General features: G+C 42.5%; 1 protein-coding gene across 4 annotated transcripts in view; it reads right to left on the minus strand.

The window, feature by feature from the left end:
• Positions 1 to 24,314, minus strand: part of SAMHD1 (SAM and HD domain containing deoxynucleoside triphosphate triphosphohydrolase 1) — a 44,413-nt gene that overhangs the window by 15,535 nt on the left and 4,564 nt on the right. For 3 of the 4 annotated variants that reach the window (XM_070744897.1, XM_070744899.1, XM_070744898.1), the window contains exons 2-7: positions 13,082 to 13,148; positions 11,299 to 11,377; positions 10,426 to 10,586; positions 7,448 to 7,563; positions 5,080 to 5,150; positions 2,738 to 2,893 (exon numbers count right to left, since the gene is read on the minus strand). In XM_070744897.1, the coding sequence (XP_070600998.1) occupies positions 2,738 to 2,893; positions 5,080 to 5,150; positions 7,448 to 7,563; positions 10,426 to 10,586; positions 11,299 to 11,377; positions 13,082 to 13,148 (650 nt within the window). Of the gene's footprint in view, positions 1 to 2,737; positions 2,894 to 5,079; positions 5,151 to 7,447; positions 7,564 to 10,425; positions 10,587 to 11,298; positions 11,378 to 13,081; positions 13,149 to 20,141; positions 20,238 to 24,314 lie in introns of those variants that run through there. The other variant, XM_070744900.1, reaches the window with a different exon arrangement.

Genomic DNA, 24,314 nt, shown 5'->3' on the forward strand with positions numbered 1-24,314 from the left:
CTCCAAAGCGCGTGTGCTGAACAGGCAGGCAGCTGCCATTTAATCAGTCAAGCTTCAGGGATCAATCCAATATGTTCAATCGGTGGTCTCCAGGGGTGCTGTTCACCGTAGATTCTACTGCAATGCTACTCATCATTCCTCGGGAGAAAACAAGATCATTGTCAGCTCAGCCTCTCCAGCCTGGTCCAAGAAGATCTCAGTTCCTGTGCAGTTGGGACAACCAACATGCCATGTGGAATTGGATATGGGATCGGCCTACTGGTTGGCATCTTGGGCTACAATCCAGAGTCATTTTCCTTGCTTGGTGTAGTCAAGTCTTCAATATTGTGCTTTGTCTTTGGTTGATTACCAGGGGTGTGCAATTCCGGTTGTGGGTCAAAGGGGTTTTCACGATTTGTTTTAAATCCTTTCAGGGAAAATTGCCTCCTATTGTTGTCAATGGCCTGTAGGGCCTTGACTGTTTTGCTTTCCTGGGCCTCAAGGTTGTGGGTATTAACAATGTGGGGAATAACAGTGTTGCGCCTGCTTTAGCAAAGGAGTTTTCCTCTGTGATGGGTCCCTTGGGTTATATAAGGGTTCCCCAATTTCCTTTAATATGGATACCAGCATTCCACCCATATGACTTAAGCCAAGACACATTCCCCTAGCTCTAAGACCAAAGGTTGATGGGAAAATAGATTGTTTGATTGCTCAAGGCATTCTAGAGCCGGTGGATCAGGCCAAGTAGGAGACGCCAATTGTAGCTGTTGTCAAACCAGATGGAAGGGTGAGAATCTGCAGGGACTATAAATGTACCATAAATAAAGCCCTGTTCCACCACGCCTATCGTGTCCCTGTGGTGCAGCACCTGCTGCACTCTTTGGGATATAGCCGTATTTTCGCAAAATTAGATCTGTCTGCAGTTGATGACCAGGCTGCTGAGATTCAAACTATAAGTACACATGGGGGGCGGGGGGGCGCTTTAAGTGTCACAATCTCCAATTTGGGGTTAGTACAGCTCCAGGTATTTTCCAAGGTCTCATGAAGAGATTACTGTAAAATATGCCTGGAATGGTACCGTACTTCGATGAGATATTGGTTACTGCTTCATCCCAGTCTGAATTACTTACCAGGGTTAGAAGTGTACTTGCTAAATTCGAGGAAATGGGATTGAATTTGAAGCCCCAAAAGTGTGTATTTGGAGTACCCAAACTAGAGTTCCTGGGGTTCATCATTGATGCCGCAGGTATACATCCCACTCCGTTTAAGACCAGGGCCATCATGGAAGTACCTCCACCCAAGTGTAAGTCAGAGCTCCAAGCTTTCTTGGAGCTACTGAACTTTTATTCCACGTTTATCCCTGACAAAGCATCAGCAGCAGATCCCCTTCATCTGTCCCTCGCTAACCATTGCACTTGGAAGTGGGGTAGAAGGGAAGAGAGTGCTTTTCAGGTGTTAAGGAGGTTTTAACTTCGAATGCAGTGTTAACCCAGTATTCTTCATACTTACCATTGGTGGTCACCTGCAACGCATCCTCATACAGAGTGGGCGCAGTTTTGAGTCGTCAATTGCCAAATAGAAGCAAATTTCCAATTTTGTTCTTTTCACGTACCTTAGCCAAACCTGAGAGGAACTACGGTCATATTGATCATGAGGCATTGGCATTAGTCACTGGTCTCCAGAGATTCCACCATTACATATATGGACAGAAGTTTGACCTAGTAACACATCACCAGTCCTTGTTGGACTTTTGGTGGGTGATCACCAGAGCCCACACGTGTTGTCTCCACGAATGTCCCGCTGGCTTTTGTTCGTAGCCAATTATAGTTACTGTTTGCTTTACAAGCAAGGACACCACATTGCCCATGCAGACGCCCTCAGCAGGTGTCCAGTACCAATCTCTCTGGAGGATCCTGCCTTGGCCTCTTCTGTTTTGGCCATAGATAATTCCCCTCTTACCGTATCTGCCTGAGACATTGCGCCAAATCCAAACACAACCCAATACTTAAGCTGGTTGAGTCGTGGTTGGCCTAACGATGCCCGTCTCTGGCGTTTTCACCATACTTTGCCCGCCGCACAGAAGTGACCTGTCTATGGGGGGTGCCTCCTTTGGGGTAACCGGGTGATCATTCATTTGAAATTTCATGACCATGTATTAAATGCTTTGCATAAAGCTCACCCGCGAATCGTGCACTTGAAGGCACTCTCCCGTGGCTACATTTGGTAGCCGGGGTTAGATGCAGACAAAAAGAAAAGAGTGGCTATCTGTCAGCCCTGCCAGCTATCCTGAGCGGCCCCTTCCAAGGAACAGCCACAGGAATGGGAAACTCCTGCTGGACCGTGGTCATGCCTTCACACGTGTCTTAATTCTGTAGGACATTTCAAAATTTTCTTAGAAACTCTCTTTCATTTTTAAGTTCAATTTTGAATTTTACAGCAATGTTTAAAGTCATCCATATTTTTTATTTGACCAGGATGCGGGGGAAAACATTTATACATCTATTCTAGTGATGGCTCTCAACATTTCAGCAAGCAGCATCTTCCACTCTCAGAAATGTCAGGACTAAACCTGGGCCTTCCTGCATGCAATGGTTTGCTCTGTTATTAAACCCCTGCTCTTTACATGTTAAAAACAATAAGTAACTAACAAAAATTAATGACCTTGCCTTTTGGCCCTTTCCCATTTCGATCCCAGTTCATTCTAGTGAATTGCACAACATTTAGATAAAATCCAGGGATATGAAAAAATGGGACTCACCTCTTTGTCCCCCATTTTCTCCTCAACAGGACTTGCTATCAGTTCTTTGATAAAATGTATGTCTTCATCAAGCTTGAGACCATACTCTATCATTTCTGGCTTTAAGTTATTGGAATCAATTAAGTATTCAAACATCTGAACGGAAGCCTGCTCATGCTGTAAAGATAGATAGGTAGGCAGGGAGGTAGGTAGGTAGGAAAATAGACAGACAGACAGACAGACAGACAGACAGACAAATGGATATTCAATCACTTACTTTTTCAGAATATGGCATACATAGCCAGGAAAGTCTATAATGCTTTTTCATTTTGGCAAGTTATGATTGCTATTTCATTTTATTCACGCATATGCACTATCCATGGGTACACCATAGGGGGCGAACTAGCTTTGCACCAGTTGGCCAGCAGAGTTCGGGGAATATCAGGTCACCTAGGCTTTCTTCCACTGACTTTGCCTTGCAACTGGGCAGGTCTGACGTTGGTTCTCACTTCCACAAGGAACGTTTTTCCCACTGGAGTGGTATCTATCTACTGGCATTCTTTTTCATGCTTTCAAACTGCTAGGTGGGCAGGAGCTAGAGGAAAAAATTGGCAGCTCACTCTGTCACATGGTGTCATAGTTTCAAACAGCCAGAGTGCCGGGCATCTGTGGCCAATATATTAAAGGTTATTAAGCTGCTGAGACACTGTGCTCCCTTATGTTAATAACCAAAGTACCAATCAATCCAGCATAATTGATATCTCTGGTTGCCCATCAAGAAGAGCTAAAAACCGTTTTAAATCTCCACAATGATTTAAATTTGGTTTAAATTTGGCTTATGAATCCCAGCTACTGAGATAATGTCATAGTTTTAATGTATTTTGTATGTATTTACAACATACAGTGGTTGTGCATACATAATTTTGTATATATTATTATTATTATTTTATTATTATTATTATTATTTATTAGATTTGTATGCCGCCCCTCTCCGAGGACTCGGAGCGGCTCACAACTAGAAAAACACCAGGTACAAATCCAATATTTAAAAAACAGTATTATAAATAGTATTTACAGTTACTGCAGTTATTGTTTCTTTTCTATCCATTCAGGGAATAAGCAAAATAAGACACTTGCTCATACAGATACTAGTCGACTTATGTCAGATTACTTTTGACCAGAATGTTTACTTTTGCTGTGTTCAAAAGAGTGACTTATGTCTTTCAGAAACAGTCGGAAAAACAAAGACATTCTTTTGAAGACAGCAAAATCCATATTCTGGACAGAGAGAACCACAGGTCTGAAAGAGGAGTCAGAGGCCATCTATGTTAAAAATGAAAAGCTGCCTCTCAACAGAGAGGGAGGGATGCAACACCACTTATCCCCTGTCTACAAAACTGTCCTTTCAGCAGTCCCAAGAAGGTTTCACACCCATTTGGACTCCCATTCAGATGACTCTTAGTTCACAGATAATAATAATAATTGTAATTAATAATTATAAATAATAATAATAACAACAACAACAATTTATTAGATTTATATGCTGCCCCTCTCTGTAGACTCCAAACCCCAAACTGTCCTCAATGATTCTCAGAGAGCTAATGATCTATTCCCAGGTGCTAACAGCCAGATAATTGCAAAGAATATAAACCCTTCCATTCCCCACCATTCAGTCAGAACTGAAGAAGCCTCTTATATAAGAAGTGGGGCAACCTCCCAAAGAAGTCCAGTTGCCTTTTGGAAAAAAACACTTTTGGGACAACCAAAAATTGGTTGCCGATTAGTTTCCAGTCACAATTCAAAGTGTTGGTAATGACTTATAAAGCCCTACATGGCATCGGACCAGAATACCTACAGGACCGCCTTCTGCCGCACGAATCCAAGTGGCCGATTAGGTCCCACAGAGTCGGCCTTCTTCTGGTCCCGTCGACTAAACAATGTCGTCTGGTGGGACCCAGAGAAAGAGCCTTCTCTGTGGCGGCCCCAGCCCTCTGGAATCAACTCCCCCTGGAGATTCGAACTGCCCCTTCCCTCGCCTTCCGCAAGACTCTGAAAACCCATCTATGTCACCAGGCATGGGGAAATTGATGTATCCTGTTAGCTAGTAAGATTTATGTATGGTTATGATTGAGTAGTACTGCCTGTTTTTAATGATAGGGGTTTTTAGCCATAGTTTTAATTATTGGATTTGTTGTACATTGTTTGTTGTTGCTGCGAGCCGTCCCGAGTCTTCAGAGAGGGGCGGCGTACAAATCTAATAAATTATTATTATTAATTATTATTATGACCTGGATGATTGAGAATCTCCATGAGCATGTCTCACTAATAATACATATAAATTTAGTAAATAAAATAATACCCACCTTCCAATTTAATGTTGGGCGAGCAAGTGGAATGAATCTTGCATCAAACATGTGTGAAAATGGTCCATGACCTAAAAGTAAAGATTATACAATTAAACCTTGGGAGAGTTAAGATGTATTTGTATGTTTTTAAACGTACATAGATATACTCAGATACACAGACAAATATTCCTCAGATGATGGTATTACTAAATCTATTACAGCTGAAATATATCCACTTATTGTTTATTGAACCTCAATTGTTCATTTTTAATCCAATCCCCCTCTCTCTCTTATTAACAATTACGTATACTAGAATTTAAGATTTAAGTTTCAAACTGTTTTCAGAATATTGGTGCTTTAATTGATGAAATAAGTAATTTAATTTATAGTGTAGAACTTTAAAATTTAAAAGCAATATTAATCCAGGGAAACAAACTAGATTTTTTTTGAAGTGGCATATTTTTCCTGTTATATTACTGAAAACATGGTTTCCAATCAGTTCCTCAAAATAGGAAAGCTTTATCATTTGGATTTACTATTTGTGATCACTGATAATACAAAAGATTTATCTTTCTAACAAATGCATGTTTAGTTTTCCTTTCATAGAATAATTATGCTAAACTATTGCCACAGTTCCAAGGCAAGATCCTGCTGCCTTACCTTTCTTTTAGATGTTTCTAAATATTAACATTAAATGAGTATTATTAAAAAGCTGGCATGCTGCAAAGCAAAACAGCGGCATTATATCTCAGATTTTGACACAAAAAATGGGGGCTGACTACCGCTTAAGTCTTTATTATAAATGAACAGAAAGTAATCTAGGACTTGAAAGTAGGTGGTGTGAGGAACTGGACAGCGTAGCTGGGAGGTTTTAATGAATAACAACATTGTAATACTCCTCCTGACAAATTCAGTTGCTGCTCAATGACTGTGATAAAAACTATCTATCCCGTAAGCTTCACAGTTTCCTGCACAAAATAATGACAGCAAACTGGAGCTAAAAATAAGATTTGCCATTGTAAACACACATTATATATATATTCGGGTTTCTTCCCGTGTAGGATTTGGAAATTTCTGGCGACGTTTCGACGAAGTCCCACTCGTCATCTTCAGGCTGGTGCTTCTGTCCTTGTCCGTGTTCGCCCTAGAACAAGGACAGAAACACCAGCCTGAAGATGACGAGTGGCACCTCGTCGAAACGTCACCAGAAATTTCCAAATCCTACACGGGAAGAAACCCAAATATGCCAAGACCGTCATATATATATATATATATATATATATATATATATATATATATATATATATATATATCTGTGTGTGTGTGTGTGTGTGTGTGTGACACATACAGATAGAATTGTCGGCTATCAATAAAAATTAACTGCCTTGGAAATGGCCCTGGGTTGGGCCGAGAGGCAAAAAAAAAAGCAGCTGTGATGTTCCTTCAATACACCAGGGTGATTCGACACAAAAATATGTAACCCTTCCCTGGTGCAGAGCTGAAGGGATTGGATACTGTAGCCTAGAGGTTAATTCTCTGCCTTACAAGGCAAAGGTTGCAGGTTCAAGTCCCAGTGAGGGTATGGCTAGCTGATGAGGCTAAAATAAGGCCGAAATAGATCTATCCTAGTCTCCCTTAATTTTCAAATTCGGAAAAAAAAATGTGACATATATATATATATATATATATATATATATATATATATATATATAAAAATAAATAAATAATATTTTGCATAGACATGCAAAATATTACACAGGGCAAAACTCGAACTCAGAGCAATCTACATATATCGAAATCAAGAGTGGCAGAAAGCTAACAACAACAAAATCAATTTTTTGCACCTGAAAAGTTTAGCTCTCCTTATTTCAGCACACTTGACGGGATGGGCATTGTGATCTTCTATCTCACTCATAGGATTTGGGGTGGACTTCACCCCACCAAGACTACTTTTAAGTGCCCCCAATCACATTTCAATGGTTGACAAACATGGAATTGCCATATCTCTACAGCAGATAAGGGTTAAAATAATGAGTTCTAGTTGAGGCATTTCATAATTGAATTGACTTTTGTAATCCCTTTGTACCACCTTAGCCACTTTAAGCTCAACAACTACATTTTAAATTCTGTCACTTTACATCAAATTAGTATTTACCTATACTTTTGCATAGAAATTGGCTCATCTGTCTCATGTTGAATGCAGTATTTTACAATTCTACCTTACTCCTTTTCCAGAAGAATGAAAACTGCATTTTTTTAAAAATCTCAGGGCTATGTTTGATCAAGTTAATGCAGAATACAGTTGTTAAAACTGTCACAAGAAATAGTTTGGAATGGTATAATATGTTTATATACATATTATTTATTAACAAAATAACTTGCTTACCCAGGTCATGACAAAGTCCAGCAATTTGAACACATAGAATATCCCTCTGATCAATATTCAGTTCAGGTTGTCGTTCTTGTAATGCCTGCACCAAAAGGCCTGCGAGATGACTAACGCTTTTCCAAAAAGGGAAGAAATTATTTGTTTAATTATTTGTTTATTTTATTTAATTGGATTTGTATGCTGCCCCTCTCCGAGGACTCGGGGCAGCTCACAACATATATAAAGAGACAATAATAAAATCAATCCAATTAATACATAAAAACAATCCTTAAAAATCTACTTTAAAGACTTCCATAACCATTCATTCAACAATCGTACTAAAAAAATTAACTTTTCTATGTCTTGATTTATAAATAAAATGGGAATTTAAGTTATTAATGCAATGCAATTATTAACTGGGCTACAAGGCTTATTTAAATTCTGCATTTCAATATTATATAGCAGATGATTACTGATCTTTGTTTTGAAAAAAGTGAAATGTGAAATTTAATGTGAAACAAGAAGTTTAAAAAATAAAAAATAAAGGAAGAAAACAATATGTGCATATTCTTGCTTGTATTTTATATACACTTTGTAGAGGCTAGTTTTCTTTAGCTCAAGCAGAAATTAAGAAAAGTTTTCCTCTCTCTCCTGTTTATTCTTTGCATGGAGCATGGAAACCCTACAATATAGAGATTCTATATGTTACACAAAGCCCAGTTTTACCAATGGTATTCAACATAATGAAATGCATTATATTCAAGATACTGGCTACATAAACCAAGAAGTCTTTTTTTTTCCATCTACAATTATTAGTTGTGATTCCCAAAGTTTAAGAAAAAATATTATGTACTAGTAACTGGATACCCGTGCTTCACTACGAAACTATGCGATTGGGCTTGATAAATTGAGTTAAAGCTTGAAAATTAATGAGTTGTAGGTAGTTCTCTCCTTCAGACTTGCCCCCCAGAACCTTCTTCTTTCCCCTTCTCTCCCTCAGGATTGCCCCAAATAAACCTCTCCTACCTTAACCCTTCTCCCCTTCATGCTTGCCCCACAGAAGCCTCTCCTATCTTATCCTCTTCTGTCCCTTTCAAGTTTAGACATTCTACTCCTTAGCATGGAGTAGAAGGTCTAAACTTCCAGCCTGCAGGCCGGATGAGTCACGTGCTGAACGTGCAAGCTAGTAGTTGGAATAGAGTTCTTTTCAGGTGGGGAGAGGGAGTAGAACGTCTAACTCCTTAGCATCAGAACGTGTTAATAATGATGCAAGAAATAAATAATGATCTGATAGTCATTTTGAAAAATCCTCTCTTAGTGAGCACCTAAGAGCCAAGAAGAATATATGTGCCAAGTTTCAAGTTTGTAATCTGGAGATGTCATGGTGATGCAGGAGTGGCATTTGGCTTTTATATATATAGATTGTAAATTTTAAGTGCATCTAAATATGCAGCATCATAAAGCAAAATTTAAATATAAAAATTTCCCTCAATGGAAAATATACAGCATGAATTGACTATTTTAAAAATGATTCCGTAGAATCATTTTACCTATACAAAAGCGATTTCTGTGTATAAACCAGTGTTTCCCAACCTTTTTTGAGCCGCGGCACATTATTCATATTTTCAAAATCCCGGGGAACACTGAAGGGGGGGGCGGGGCGGGGGGGAGGGCTAAAGAAAAGTTTGGACAAAAAACCCCTCTCTCTTCCTCCCTTTCGCTCTATTTCTCCCTCTTCCTCTTTTCCTTCCTTCCCTTCTTTCTCTCTCTCCATCCCTCTTTCTTTCTTTCTCTCTTTTTTGCTCTCTTTCTCTCTCCCTCCTTCCCTTCCTCTATGTCTTTCTCTCTCCTTTGCTCTCTCTCTCTCTCTGTCTCTCTTGCTATCTCTTTCTTGCTTTTCTCTCTCTCTTGCTCTCTCTCTCTCTTTCACTGTCTTGCTATATGTCTCTTTCTTTCTCTTTGCCTCTCTTGCTATCTCTCTTTCTTTCTCTTTCTCTCTTTCTCTCTCTCTGTCTCTCTTGCTATGTCTCTCTTTCTTTCTCTTTCTCTCTCTCTCTGTGCCTCTCTTGCTAAGTCTCTCTTTTTCTCTTGCTATGTCTCTCTTTCTTTTTCTCTCTCTCTGCCTCTCTTGCTATGTCTCTCTTTCTCTGCCTCTCTTTCTTGCTCTGTCTCTCTCTCTCTGCCTCTCTTGCTATGTCTCTCTTTCTCTCTCTCTCTTTCTCTGCCTCTTTCTTGCTCTGTCTCTTTCTCTGCCTCTCTTGCTATGTCTCTCTTTCTCTCTCTCTCTGCCTCTCTTATATGTCTCTCTTTCTTTCTCTCTCTCTCTCTCAGCTGACTGCAAGCGGGAGCCCTGATGGCGGCAGCTGGACGTGCTGCTGGACACCGTATATGCCAGGCCCGCAGCGCCAGCATGTACGACGTCTAGCAGCACATCCAACCGCCACCGTCAGGGCTCCCGCTTGCAGTCAGCTTAGAGAGAGAGAGAGCGAGAGCGCTCCCTCTCGCCGCCGCCATCTCCCCACGACTGCCTGCGGCCACTGCGGCCGCCCCCCGCTCCCATCGCCAGTGCCCTCCCGCCGGGCCACAAAGGAAACTTGCCGTCGACGCAGGAGAAGCTCCAGCTGGGCGGGGCGCTGTCGGTACTTCCGTCTTGGGGCTCCCGCTCGCAGCTGTCAACCGGCTCCTGCTCGATGCCGCGGTTTTCGGCGCTCTCCTGCTGGGTCCCAAAGAAGGAAGGCGGGGAAAAGGCGCGGAGAATAAAGCTCTCCTTCTTCCTGCCTTCCTTCTTTGGCGCCCAGCAGGAGAGCGCCGAAAACCGCGGCATCGAGCAGGAGGCGGGGGACAGCTGCGAGCGGGAGCCCCAGGACGGAAGTACCGGCAGCGCCCCGCCCAGCTGGAGCTTAGCGGCACACCTGGCCATGTCTCGCGGCACACCGGTGTGCCGCGGCACACCGGTTGGGAAACGCTGGTATAAACAAGTAAACAATACTCCCTACCCAAGAGAATGTTCAAAGCGGTTGTGTGATGCTCCTGGGAAAACATAGTAAGTGCCACCCAACTGTTTAATATATCGTAGACGCTGAAATTGAGGGGTGTCAATGATGCGAACAAGAAGAGGATGCATTTCAATATGACCATGGATTGGATCATTAAACACCTGGAAAAAACAAAACAAAAATGTTAAAATATCGGTTAATTTATGATGAATATTTCAATCAAGAATAAACATTGCCTTTTATCTAATTCTAAAAAAATTAAGATAACCACAGGGTAACTAAAGGCCTGATTCACAAATAACAAATAGCCCAAATGAAATTCATCTGGGAAAATTAACCACTCATATAAAACAAAAGTTGAAAACTCTAAGCTAATGATTTAAATACTCACTATTATCTTTTTTCTGCCATTCCCAGAACTACTACTCACTTACTATCTTCAGCAGATTTGGAGCAGAAAATAAAGCCTGCAGAGAATTTTTTTAAAAAAGATATCTGTTCCAAAAATATTATGAAAGTCCTTATAAAATGGATGGGACCTGGGTTTTTTTAAAGCGGAGAATTTTAACTTTCCAGTTTTATTATTGAGATAATCTAAACTTCCATTTATTTACAGAACTTAAGTAATTCTCAAAATAATATGGTTATATTCATAAAGTTAACTTTTGTCCCCATTCATACCCTGCCATACCATTTTTTTTAAAAAAAAAATTCTCTGCAGGCTTTATTTTCTGCTCCAAATCTGTTGAAGATAGTAAGAGAGTAGCCATCTATATGGCAGAAAAAAGATAATAGTGAGTATATAAATCCAACAAACAAACAAACAAACAAACAAATACGGGTAAATAAATAAACAAGGAAGTTTTTCTTCACCTTTGTTATTTCAGTGTAACTTTGACTTTGTGCCAGTTTGCGCAGACACATTAGCAGCTTCTTTTTCACTCCTACAGCACTGAAAAGGAAGCATATAATATGACTTAAACAATAATTCAATACTTTATTTAGTAATGAAGTTAATATGGAAGCTAAATTAACTACTACTAAGACATGAATTTTTACAGAGGTTTTTAGCAAAATATCTTCTGGCAGAAAGTGATGGTGATAAATCACTCATTTTTAAAGGATAATGTCATGAAGAAAAAATATATTCTAAAAGAAATTTTAAATTTACATTTCTAGGTTAATTTTATTAATAAGAACATATACATATTCATTTTCTCTTTTTACCCTGAGCAATGTTCTACATAGTGCAATTATAAAATGGTATGCATACTATATCCTCATTTACATTCTGCAAGCAAAGTTGGGATGCTTTATGGTAGTGTTGAAACAAAGATGTATGGCACTCCTAAACCACAATAGCAAAAGAAAGAGACCTTTGGCAGAAGTCAAGATAAAATATAATGTCTTATTTAAAAATAAAACATTACTAGCAATAAAAGATCACACAATGATGTATCATCAGGGATAAACTTTATTTAAATGAGATGTAAAATTAGAAAATATAGAGGGGAACATAGTAAGAATATAAATAGCACCAAAAGGACAGATCGAAATAACTTACTAAGATAAAATATAATGTCTTATTTAAAAATAAGACATCACTAGCAATAAAAGATCACACAATGCTGTATCATCAGGGATAAACTTTATTTTGTTATTCACCAACAACAGTTACTTATTGTATATCTTTGTTGTGGTAAAAACATTTTTGTTCAAAAGACAGACACGAATGTACTATCTAAATTTGTACTATCCATAAAATTATACAGCATATACCAGAGAAACTTGTCACAAATGTACACAGCAGTACTTCAGATTAGTCATTTTGGATACATGATTTGTGAATTAGCTCTCTAGCAACACAATGGGAAGACAAATTTATATTTTGTGGAGAGAGGGTATAAGCAAAGTTTAAAAATAGTGGTTGTTAAATGTTTGATATACAGTGTTCCCTCAATTTTTGTGGGTTCGAACTTCGTGAATAGCCTATACCACAGTTTTTCAAAAAATATTAATTAAAAATACTTTGCGGGGTTTTTTTCTATACCACGGTTTTTCCCACCCAATGACGTCATACGTCATCGCCAAACTTTCGTTTACCATTGCTGATTGGCCAAAATCTAGGCCAAGCAGCGTTTTTATCGCAAGAAAAAATAATTATTGTTAATAAATAATTATGTTTATAAATATCAGGGTCACTAAGTGTCTCATTCAATGGTGAGTACCAGTTATAATGGTGAACAAATGGTTTTTAAGGGAATGGGAAATGGTAATTTAGGGGTTTAAAGTGTTAAGGGATGGCTTGTAAAACTGTTCACAGCCAAAAATGGTGTATTTACTTCCGCATCTCTACTTTGCGGAAATTCGACTTTCATGGGCGGTCTCGGAATGCTTCCCCCGCGAAAATCGAGGGAACACTGTATATTCTGTTTATTTATTGTTTCCTGTATTTTTCCTGTTTTATCTTCCATTTTTGTGTGTGTACCAAAGCAATATTAAAAAATCTTCCTAAAAAAAGAGTATCTGAAAATGAAAATCACTTAAGTGTATTATAGTATTTAGGTGACCAATAACAATCAAAGAGCTATGCAGGTGCAGAAGACATAACATTTTAATAATTTCTTCAATCTGACTAGTTTAAAAAATTGCTTACCAAATTCCCATTGTTTCAAGATCAGATTCAGTGAGAGATGGGACAGTTGAACCAGTTACTTTATGTTCTAGGGAGTTAAATACATAAACTTTAATATTTCAGTCTGAAATTATTTGGCAGATTACAATTAATCTGATTACAGGACTACAATTAATGAACAATATATATATGTGTGTATATATTAATAAACCTGAAATACAGTATTGCTTTGATTCATGAAGTTACAAATACTTCAAATAATCCATGACAACATAGTGTATGAAGAGGCTACTAATCCATGTTAGTAGTTTATTGAGAGTGAGGCAATATAAACATTTAATAATTATAATTAAAGGCATATATCCTGTGAATTAATCTTTCATACTACTGCAATAGAGTGGTTCTTCTTTGTTCCCTAAATACTGTATAGAAAAACCTGAATATTACATTTATTCTGGAATAAATTAGCATAACCAGACGACCTCCAATATACATTCCAAAACATCCCTGTGGATACAGGACAGAAGTTAAATAATGATGAGTTACTAGTGCCCTGAAGATTTACTAATTACATGGTAGTTTGATCTTGCTTACTTTTGAGATAAGAACAACTTACTGAGCAGAGCAAGAAATTCTATGCCACACTGTCAAGTATCACAGCCTTCTAGATTCAACTTAATTCACAAAGCTTATTGAGCACACTCTCTAACGTTACTATAGGAGAAACAGCAATCCCAGGAGGCTGTATGATTTCAGTATCAGAGCAGATCTTGCTTGCTAAGAAACAGGGAATCCAAGTGAACATATACTGTAACAATACAGTGAACCCTCGAGTTTCGCGTCCTCGAGCATCGCGAAAGGGCTATTTCGCGAGTTTTTAACCCGGAAGTAAACTCCACCATCTGCGCATGCCTGCCTTTTTTCTATGGCCAGGCATGCGTAGATGGTGGAGTTCCCCAGCTGGGAAGCTGGGCGGCTTCCCTGGGTCTTCCCCCTCTTGCCCCGGTAGGACCCCAGCGGCGGCGCGAGCAACGGCGTGGGCGGGCGGGCGTCACGCGCGGGGACACCCCAGCTCCGCTCCCCAGCTGGGGAGCGGAGCTGGGGTTTCCCCAAGCGCGCGCGCGTTGCTAGGGCTGCTCCCCAGCTGGGGAGCGGAGCTGGGGTTTCCCCAAGCGCGCGCGCGTTGCTGGGGCCGCTCCCCAGCTGGGGAGCGGAGCTGGGGTTTCCCCAAGCGCGTGCGCGTTGCTGGGGCCGCTCCCCAGCTGGGGAGCGGAGCTGGGGTTTCCCCAAGCGCGTGCGCGTTGCTGGGGCCGCTCCCCAGCTGGGGAGCGGAGCTGGGGTTTCCCCAAGCGCGCGCGCGTTGCTGGGGCTGCTCCCCAGTTGGGGAGCGGAGCTGGGGTTTCCCCAAGCGCGCGCGCGTTGCTGGGGCTGCTCCCCAGCTGGGGAGCGGAGCTGGGGTTTCCCCCAGCAATGCGCGCGCGCTTGGGGAAACCCCAGCTCCGCTCCCCAGCTGGGAAGCGGCCCCAGCAACGCGCGCGCGCTTGGGGAAACCCCAGCTCCGCTCCCCAGCTGGGAAGCGGCCCCAGCAACGTGCGCGCGCTTGGGGACACCCCAGCTCCGCTCCCCAGCTGGGAAGCGGCCCCAGCAACGTGCGCGCGCTTGGGGACACCCCAGCTCCGCTCCCCAGCTGGGAAGCGGCCCCAGCAACAGCGTGGGCGGGCGGGCGGCACGCGCACGGGGAAACCCCAGGCGCGAGCAACGGGGTGGGCGGGCGAAGGGAGGGCTGCGGTGGAAGTAAAAACACCATCTGCGCATGTGCAGATGGTGTTTTTACTTCCGCACCGCTACTTCGCGAAAAATCGATCATCGCTTGGGGTCCTGGAACGGAACCCTCGCGATGATCGAGGGACCACTGTATACTCTTGTCCAGTGTTCCCTCTAATTTTTTTGGGGGGGCGGAAAAGTATAGTGTCTGAGCGGCAGTCCATTCGAGACTGGGCGGCACAGAAATAATAAATAAATAAATAAATAAATAAACAAACAAACAAACAAACAAATAAACAACCCACCCTGTTTTGCCTCAGAGAATTTCAAAATACAGTAATACCTCATGATATGAACTTAATTGGTGCAAGGAGGAGGTTCGTAAGGTGAAAAGTTCGTAAGACGAAACAAAGTTTCCCATAGGAATCAATGGAAAAGCGATTAATGCGTGCAAGCCCAAAATTCACCCCTTTTGCCTCATTTCCGCTGGCATTCAGATTTTGTTCGGGTGTGGGTGGAGGGGGGGAGACGGGGGAGACAGTGCAGGCTGCCCGGAGGGAGCCTCATGGGTGGATTAAGGGAAAAGTCAACAGTTACTGTCCTGCTTGCAATGACTGGAAGGGAAGGGAAGGGAAGGGAAGGGAGGGAAACGCACGGGCGGTTTGTACATGCGTCTTCTCTGATTTCCTCCCTCCCTCCTGGCCTCCCTCCTCCTCCTCCTCCTCCTGTATTCCGCCTCCCTCCCAGCCTCCGGGCCACATTCTCTGCGCCGCCGGCCGGCTGTCATCTTCTAAAGAAGCAAGAAGAGAAGGAGGAGCTGGGTGCCTTCCTCCACCACCACCGGCGCCCAGCTCCTCCTCCTCTTCTTGCTTCTTTAGAAGATGACAGCCAACCGGCGGCGAGGAGGCTGGGGATGGTGTGCGTGTGTGGAAAGGGTCAGCGGGAGAACTGGGGGGAAGCCGTGGCCACTGCCCTGTGGAAGGGACCCGGCTGGGAAGCTCCCGAAGGTGTGGGCTGGGGTCTTTCCGGGAGAGCCAGCAGCAGGCGTGGGCTGGGGTCCCCCCAGTTCTCCCACGGACCTCTTCCACACATGCGATCTTCCGGGACGGCGAGGCTCAGTGACGGAAGGCCCGGGAGGCGCGGCTTGATCCGGGAGGCGCGGCTTGATCCGCTGAGCCTGGCCGGCTCGAAAGATCGCAGCGAGCGTTGCCTGCGGCGGTGAGGGAAGCCAAGCCGGGAGCAGCATCACCGTGGCTCCTGGCTCGGTTTCCCTCGCCGCCGCAGGCAACACGGGCTGCCGGCGAGGCTCAGTGACGGAAGGCCCGGGAGGCGCGGCTTGATCCGGGAGGCGTGGCTTGATCCGCTGAGCCTGGCCGGCTCGAAAGATCGCAGCGAGCGTTGCCTGCGGCGGCGAGGGAAGCCAAGCCGGGAGCAGCATCACCGCGGCTCCTGGCTCGGTTTCCCTCGCCACCGCAGGCAACACGGGCTGCGATCTTCCGAGCCGGACAGGCTCAATGACGGAAGGCAGCCGCCTGGCCCGGGAGGCGCAGCTTGATCCGCTGAGCCTAGCCGGCCCGGAAGATCGCAACGCACGTTGCCTGCAGCGGCGAGGGAAGCCAAGCCGGGAGTAGCGGCGACGCTGCTCCGGTTGCCTGGTCTTCTCCTGCCTCCCACGCTGATGTTCCCCGCTGCGTCGGGCGCCGCCCGCCCCGAGTCGGACGCACCCTCACCGCCGCGCCCAGCCGCTGCCCGCCCCGTCCTAGTCGGAGCCTGAGCCGGGCCCGCTCGGTCACGCCTCACCTGCCGCACACCCGATCCTGCGCCTCCTGCTTCCCCCCCCAGCCAAAAATACAAAGGCGGTCTGCCGCTGCCCGCGGAGCAATGGGAAGCTGAATCCGCTGGCGGTTTCAGACTCCGTTTGCTCCATGCTGCTCCGCCCTGCCTGCCATGTGGCGGCAGACCGTCTTTGTGTTTTTCGCTGAGGGGGGAGCAGGAGGACCTTCCTGACTCTCTTCCCCAGTGCCGGACCTCCTGCCCTCCCTCCCAGCCAAAAACCCAAAGCGGCCTCCCGAACGTTTTCCGTCTTACCAACCTGCCGCCGCCGCCGCCAAGAAGCTCCGCCGCCCGGCTATCACCTTTTAAAACAGCCGGGTGGCTTCCCAGCAGCCTCCCGAAGCTGAACGCCAAACCCGAACTTCCGGGTTCAGCTTCGAGAGGCTGCTGGGAAGCCCCCGGGCTGTTTTAAAAGGTGACAGCCGGGCTGCGGGGCTTCCCAGCAGCCTCCGGAATGCCGAACCCGGAAGTTCGGGTTTGCCGTTCGTAAGACGAAAAACGTTCGTAAGAAGAGGCAAAAATTTTCTGAACCCCGGGTTCGTATCACGGGTTGTTCGTAAGACGAGGGGTTCGTATCTTGAGGTACCACTGTACTGTGTGTGTGTCTATAACAGTGAGCTCATAATAGGGCAACTCTATCAGTATCAAAATGCCACTTAAATAGTTGAGCTAGTTTCAAACTAGATTTTGATTTTCTTTCTCTTCTCTTATTCCCATTCTTTTTCTTTCTCTTTTCCTTCCTCTCTTTTTTCTATCTGTTTATCTCTCTTCCTCTCTTCTCTCTCTCCTTCCCTCTCACTCTTTCCCTCTCGGCTTCTGGGCAGGTACTGCTCAGCTTAGAGGGAACTATGCTCTTGTCTATCCCATGTAGTTTGATTATAACATATTAATCTCCTTTGAAATTGTCTTGTTTTTTGCTGATTTAATGGACAAGTCCATGCAGATTTTTACAGTAGAGAAATAAGTTTCCCATTTCCTTCTTCTGGAATGTTGACCTGCCAGTTATCAAGGGATGTTTTTTTAGTTTGTTCTCATTTGTTGAGAAAGGTATAGTGTTATTTGAAGTGCATTGCAGTAGTGCATAGCCAGAACTGAGAATCGAGGGCCAAACTCTCTAAGCCCAACTTTCCCCTCCCTTAACTACCTCCCGTTGCCCACCCCTATGCAACCAGTAAAGTTCAAGCAGGCCTGTCCAATCACGGATTGATATGCAGCTGGTACGCCAGAGATTCACTTTTGTTTCCCCTTTGTTTCACCACTCCCCATAGTTCATGGCAGCCTGCTACACTATAGTAGGTAAAGCACAAGCAAGCATTAAGGTGGCAGATGAAAATTACACTTTTATTAAGATTATGAAACCACATCTCACTTTGTTTTCTAACATATTGTTAGCTTACTTGCTTTTCACAAGCCTTGAGGATAGTTCGCCCAAGAAAATGAGATAAAGCATGCATTCCAAGGATATTTTAAAACAGTGTTTTTCAACCTTTTTTCTTCAGAGGAACCTTTTGGTGTGGTCAGATTTTTGGCGGAACCTGTACCATGTACCGGTACTGTTTATGTCCCTTCAAGGCGAGCCTTGAACATTAAGGAGGGAATTTAATTAAAAGAAAATGTATGTAACTGGATGACAAAATTAGAAAAAAAAACTTTTGCAACTTTTTTGATGATTGATATTAGTTACTAAGAAAATACCGCATTTTATTGATGGAACATTAGATGGCTGTATTGTTTGAAAGTATGTTGAGAGAAAAATAAAAAATCCTTCCCCCCAAAATGTCCTTCCTTCCCCCGTCCCTCCATTCATTTCATTCTTCCTCCTTCCTTCCTTGTTCCCTCCATTTCTCCTTCCTTCCTTCCTTCCTTCCTTCCTTCCTTCCTTGTTCCCTCCATTTCTCCTTCCTTCTCTCCCTCCCTCCTTCCTCTCCACTTCTCTTTCCCTCCCTCTCTTTCCTTTTTCTTTCTTTCTCTCCTCTCTCTCTCTTTCCCCCCTTTTCCCTCTCTCTCCCTCTCTCCCTCCAGGTCTCTCTCATTTCTGTGTACCTCTCCCTCTCCCCACCTTCTCTCATTTGTTTCTCCTCCCTTTATGCTCTCATTTCTCTAACTTTCATTTCTGTTTTTCTCTCTCTTTCCTCTTCCTCTCCCTCTCCCTTTTTCTCCCTTCTCTCTCTCATTTGTTTCCCTCTTCTCCCTCTCTCATTCTCTCTCTCACACACACACACAATCTTTCTCTAATTTCTCTCTCCATTCTCACTCATTTACCGGGATGGGCGTGGTCCAGAGAGCTGGAGCAGCCGGGTGGCGTGGGGCTCTGACCCACGGGGGTTTCTCCCTGCCCAACAGCTTGGTTGCCAGCTGCAGCTGTCGGGCAAGGAGAAACGGCGCCTGGCTCCACAACACAGCGTTTGAAAACGCTGCGTGGAGGTTCATTTCCTCAGAGGAAAAAGTGTCCCCAAATAAGCATTCTGGGAGGAGGCAGAGGCAAAAGCGGAGCAAGTTAGAGGGGGCTGGGAGGGCTGCTGCTGCTCTTGGTCAGGATTTTTTTTTTCTCTCATTAAATCGCGGAACCCCTGGCTGGCCCTTGTGGAACCCTTGGGTTCCATGGACCCCTGGTTGAAAAACACTGCTTTAAAATATTCTCAGAAAAGGTAGAGGCGGAAGGAAGGAAGGAAGGAAGGAAGGAAGGAAGGAAGGAAGGAAGGAAGGAAGGAAGTGTCCCTTACACAAAAAGATGCTGATACAAGAAAGGGGTGAAGGGGTGACTAAATAAAGGAGTGATATGCTATAGTAGGGCTGATTGTAAGGCATATAATGTGTGCTAAATGGGGGAGGAGGCGGCTCTGCATTCCCCCATTTAATGGACTACTCTCTTCATTCTTGGAAAATAAAGTACTTAATTTCATGCCTGTTGTTTCTTTGATCCCAATTTATGACAAATTTGTTAAGGAATAAAATTCCAACATAATTTAGCCTAGCTTTCTCCCATCCCACACCTGACCCTAGTTAGTTTCCAAACCCAGGCAAGCCACCATCTGCAAAATCTCTACTGTATCACCCAGTGTAATTATTTTTATAGCCAAACTCCTAAAAATTATACTAAAAACCTTACAGATTTTAAGTTAATATAATTATCAAAATACATTCCATGAAAACATCAATTTCAGTAAGTGATGAATTTGAGCACTGACAGGGTAAGCAACCAGACTAGAATATAAACTGACAGCAAACCACCCTTCTTACTAGCACTGATGTTATCTAGTTTGAGTAATGAAATGTCTGCAAAAAACAAGCAAGCTCAGAAAGCACAGAGGATCTTCACAGATAATTCTGAATTATATTTTCTAGTAATTCATTTCTACAGTCACATTTCTAGGACAGTAATAATAAGACTGCGTGAATATAAGCTAAGCTGGACATCAGTTTTAAAATATATCATCTGTGTCTTCTAGGACTAGGCTACAAAAAATCAATAGTCCAAACTCACCCGGCAAAAAACCTCATAGCAAACAGAGCTCAACCTGAGTTCTAACCTCCTAATCCATTTATCTAAAAGCTCTTTATACTGTAACCTAAGCAATACAATTCACAGGAAGATAGAGAAAGCAGGATCATTGCCAGGTGACTTCAATTCAAATATTATTCAGACATTAACAATAATCAATTAAGAATTAGCTGTAGCAACATTAGGAGGTAAATGAAAGGATTGCTTCTAGAGGTGGAGGTGAGTTCCACAGGCAAGGCTAGAAGCAGTCTACAGCCATTTCCTTCATCAATGATTTACAGCCTCAGCCAACAATTACTGCACTGATGTAACCATAATAAAAGCAGGCCTGATATTGCTGCTACTTGCCAAAGGATAAACCAAAAGTAAGGACATCATCCAATAGGAAACAAGGTGAGTAACTGAAACACTAATTTTATAAAATTCATTTTAAATAATCAGCATTATAGAATGTTTATAAATATATAAAGGTTCTCATTGAGAAAAAATGGCCTTTTTAGCATGATAGAACTTATGTTTTGGATAGAGATAATGGTGGGTTAAGATAAGGTATTGAGATGCAACCTGATTGCTACACATCTTGGATTAAATTCATTTTAAAATGTGTGCTGCTTAGGTCCCTAGATGACAATGTTTAAGAGAAGGAGCTAGTGTGTACCCACTCAATTTTACCTAGAAGTATGGGCAGAGAACCTCAAAAGATGGGATCCATAAGTAACCTAAGCCCATGCCATTTAGAGCTTTAAATATGACAACCACCATCTGGAAAGAAACTGGAGCCATTGACCCCATGCAATGATGATGAAATATGAGCAAAATGTGAGGCATCTAGAACTCCACCAAATTCTGGATCAGTTGTAGTTTCCAGATGATCTTCGAGGGAAGTCCCATGTATAGCCATTGCAGTAATTCATCTGGGAATTGACCAGGGCTTGAGTGACTGTGAGCAAAGTCTCCCAGTTCAGGCATGACAGCAATTGATGCATGAAATGGATCTGTCTAAAGGCCCCCATAGCCATGACTACCACCTGTCCCACATGCAGAATTTTCAAGTCCATGAGTATCGCCAAACTGTGAGTCAGCTGTGTCTGGTGGAATACCAGCCTGGCAAGAATCAAAATGACGTATGCCTAGACTCAGGAGTCCCAACAATCCAGAGTCATTTGCTAGTGCTGAGTTGAAACTGGCTCTTTCCCTAGCAGCTGGCCGGTACTGGGCTAAAAGCAGGATAGTACCATTTAGCCAGCAAGAAACAGAGATGTATAATTAGGTAACCTCAGCATATTGATACTATGCCTGTGAGATAAGATTGAAGGTGCAAACGGGTGCAAAAGCAGAGAAGACAAAAGCCAGAAAATAAAGAAAAGATGTCACCTGAACCAGTCAAAGGAAATTGGGCCATGAAAAAAGATACAATCCCAGTTAACAAAGCAAGAACTTTGGGGAATAAAAAGAGATCCTAGCCTATTCCTATAATCTTCTTTGGACTCAGACTTGGCAGCCTTGTTTAGAAGGAGGTGGAGGGGAGGGGGGTTGTGTGTGTGTGTGTGTGTATGTGTGTGTGTGTAGGAATGTTATACATTATAGCCATTATTATTATTATTATTATTATTATTATTATTATTATTATTATTATTATTATTATTATTTAGATTTGTATGCCGCCCCTCTCCGTAGAAAGTTTTGCTCTAACTTTAACCCTGTCTCTATATTCCAAAGAACATGTTGTGCCTCAGTGCTTGCTTGAAAGTGATTTCTGTGTGTCCCTAGCTATTTCCTGGTTGTTGAACAAGGATATGTGTCCTATATCTACTGCAGTTACATATACAGTATCTGAAAAACCCATTTAGGAAGCAAGAGGGACTTGCAAAATCTGCACGTAGAACACTGCAATTTCAGATGACCTCTTTTGTCTCTTGAGAATATCATATATGTTGTGGTTAGCTCTGGCCCAGCTCCTGCCCCAAGGACTGTGGGTGTGGGGGAGACATCCACATTCTGCAGGCCTGTTTTGCCCCCCCCCCCCGGTGGAATCTGCTGATGAAGGCTCCTCTGACCAAGAAGACATGGTTGACAGGGAGGAGGAGAGTGGGGCAGACAGCTCAGAAGGAGATCAATTATCTAGCTCCTCCTTGGATTCAGAACAAGAGTTAATGATACAGCCACGCATGCTGAGAGCGATGCATAGGCAGCAACAACTGAGAGATTATTATCAAAGAAAATGAGGCCACCTGTGGTTGGGTGGGGCTGTGGTAAATTAGTGAGGCTGCTATAAATAGCAGCCTGTGGGTTTGGCCATTGTGGAGGATTATCTGATCGTTGTGTTTCATGACTGCGTTACTGACTTTGACTTTTTGTGTGCTGATTTTTCCCTGCTTTGAAACTAAACCAGAGCAAAGTGTGTTTCACTTTGTGAAAGAAGGACTCTGAATTGCCTCACAGCTGCAAGCTAAGTATCACAGGACTGATAAGGGACTTGTATAAATTACCAGTTTGTTTGGAGACTAGTGCTCTTTGCTATACCAAAAGAGGGCTTAGTTTAAGTGAATTTTCATTATAAAGAACATTGTTTTGAATTTTCAAACGTGTGTGTGTCTGAAATTTGTACCTGTGAATTTTTGGGAGGATTCTACCAGAGAGCCCGACAGAACAATATATATCACTGTTTTCCTCAAGCTGTTTCATGATAAGGCATTAATTATCATGTGGACCCAGCTGTGAGCCATCTCTTTTTATTTTTTATTACCGTATATACTCGAGTATAAGCCGAGTTTTTCACCCCAAAAAATGGGCTGAAAAACACAACCTTGGCTTATACTCGGGTCATTGACAAAGTCACCACACGAGGGCGCCATTGCTTGACCCAGAGCGAGGAGGCACCAGCTTTTGTCCCCTCTCGCACGCCGTAGTTCCTCTCCCTGGCTCAAGCAAAAGAGGCAGCCATTTGCTCCAACCGAGAGGGGGGAAAAGCAATGGTGAGTAACTATTCCTTGCTCTCTCTGCATTGCCCTTAGTCGGATTAAAAAGGCCCCCTGCTGTCAGATTCTCCTCCCCCTCCTTTGAAAGGATTTAAACTGTTTAAAAAATGGTATTTTGTGGTAGTTGCTGTCCTTGCTTGGATAGGATCTAATAATGTGTTATGAGGCAGAGCTAGACAGGAATTCTTTTTCTATCTGTCTATCTTTCTATCTATCTATTTTTCTATCTACCTATTTTTCTATCTATCTATCTATCTATCTATCTGTATCTATTTCTATCTATCTATCTATCTATTTTTCTATCTGTCTGTCTATCTATCTTTCTATCTATATCTATCTATCTATCTATCATCTATCTATCTGTATCTATTTCTATCTATCTATTTTTCTATCTATTTTTCTTTCTATCTATCTATCTATCTGTATCTATTTCTTTCTATCTATCTATCTATCTATCATCTATCTATCTGTATCTATTTCTATCTATCTATTTTTCTATCTATCTATTTTTCTTTCTATCTACCTATCTATCTATCTGTATCTATTTCTATCTATCTATCTATCTATCTATCTATCTATTTTTCTATCTGTCTGTCTGTCTGTCTGTCTATCTATCTTTCTATCTATATCTATCTATCTATCTGTATCTATTTCTATCTATCTATCTATTTTCCATCTTTCTATCTATCTATTTTTCTTTCTATCTATCTATCTATCTATCTATCTATCTATCTATCTATTTTTCTGTCTGTCTGTCTGTGTATCTATCTTTATATCTATATCTATCTATCTATCTATCTATCTATCTATCTATCTATTTGGTTTTCTATGCTGATAACCTCACAGCAGCTAATGCTGAAGCTCTTCTTTGGATACACTTATTTATTTGTTTGTTTGTTTGTTTATTTAATTGGATTTGTATGCAATCCCTCTCCAAGGACTCAGGGTGGCTCACAGCATATATAAAAACAGAACAATAATGTAAATCCAATTAATGATGAGAAGGAATCCAGTTTTGAAGGATTTTAACTCTTAGGTTTTAGCTTTGTTCCTGATCGAGCTACTTTTTTTACTTTGTAATTTATTGTTAATATTGTTAATTTGTTTACCCTCTTTTAAATTTACAGAGCTAGTTTACTGGTTTTCTTTAAAATAAATATTCTAAAACATGTCTCAA

This window comes from Erythrolamprus reginae, chromosome 3 (genome assembly GCF_031021105.1).
Source record: "Erythrolamprus reginae isolate rEryReg1 chromosome 3, rEryReg1.hap1, whole genome shotgun sequence".
In the NCBI taxonomy this organism is placed as follows: Eukaryota; Metazoa; Chordata; class Lepidosauria; order Squamata; family Dipsadidae; genus Erythrolamprus; species Erythrolamprus reginae.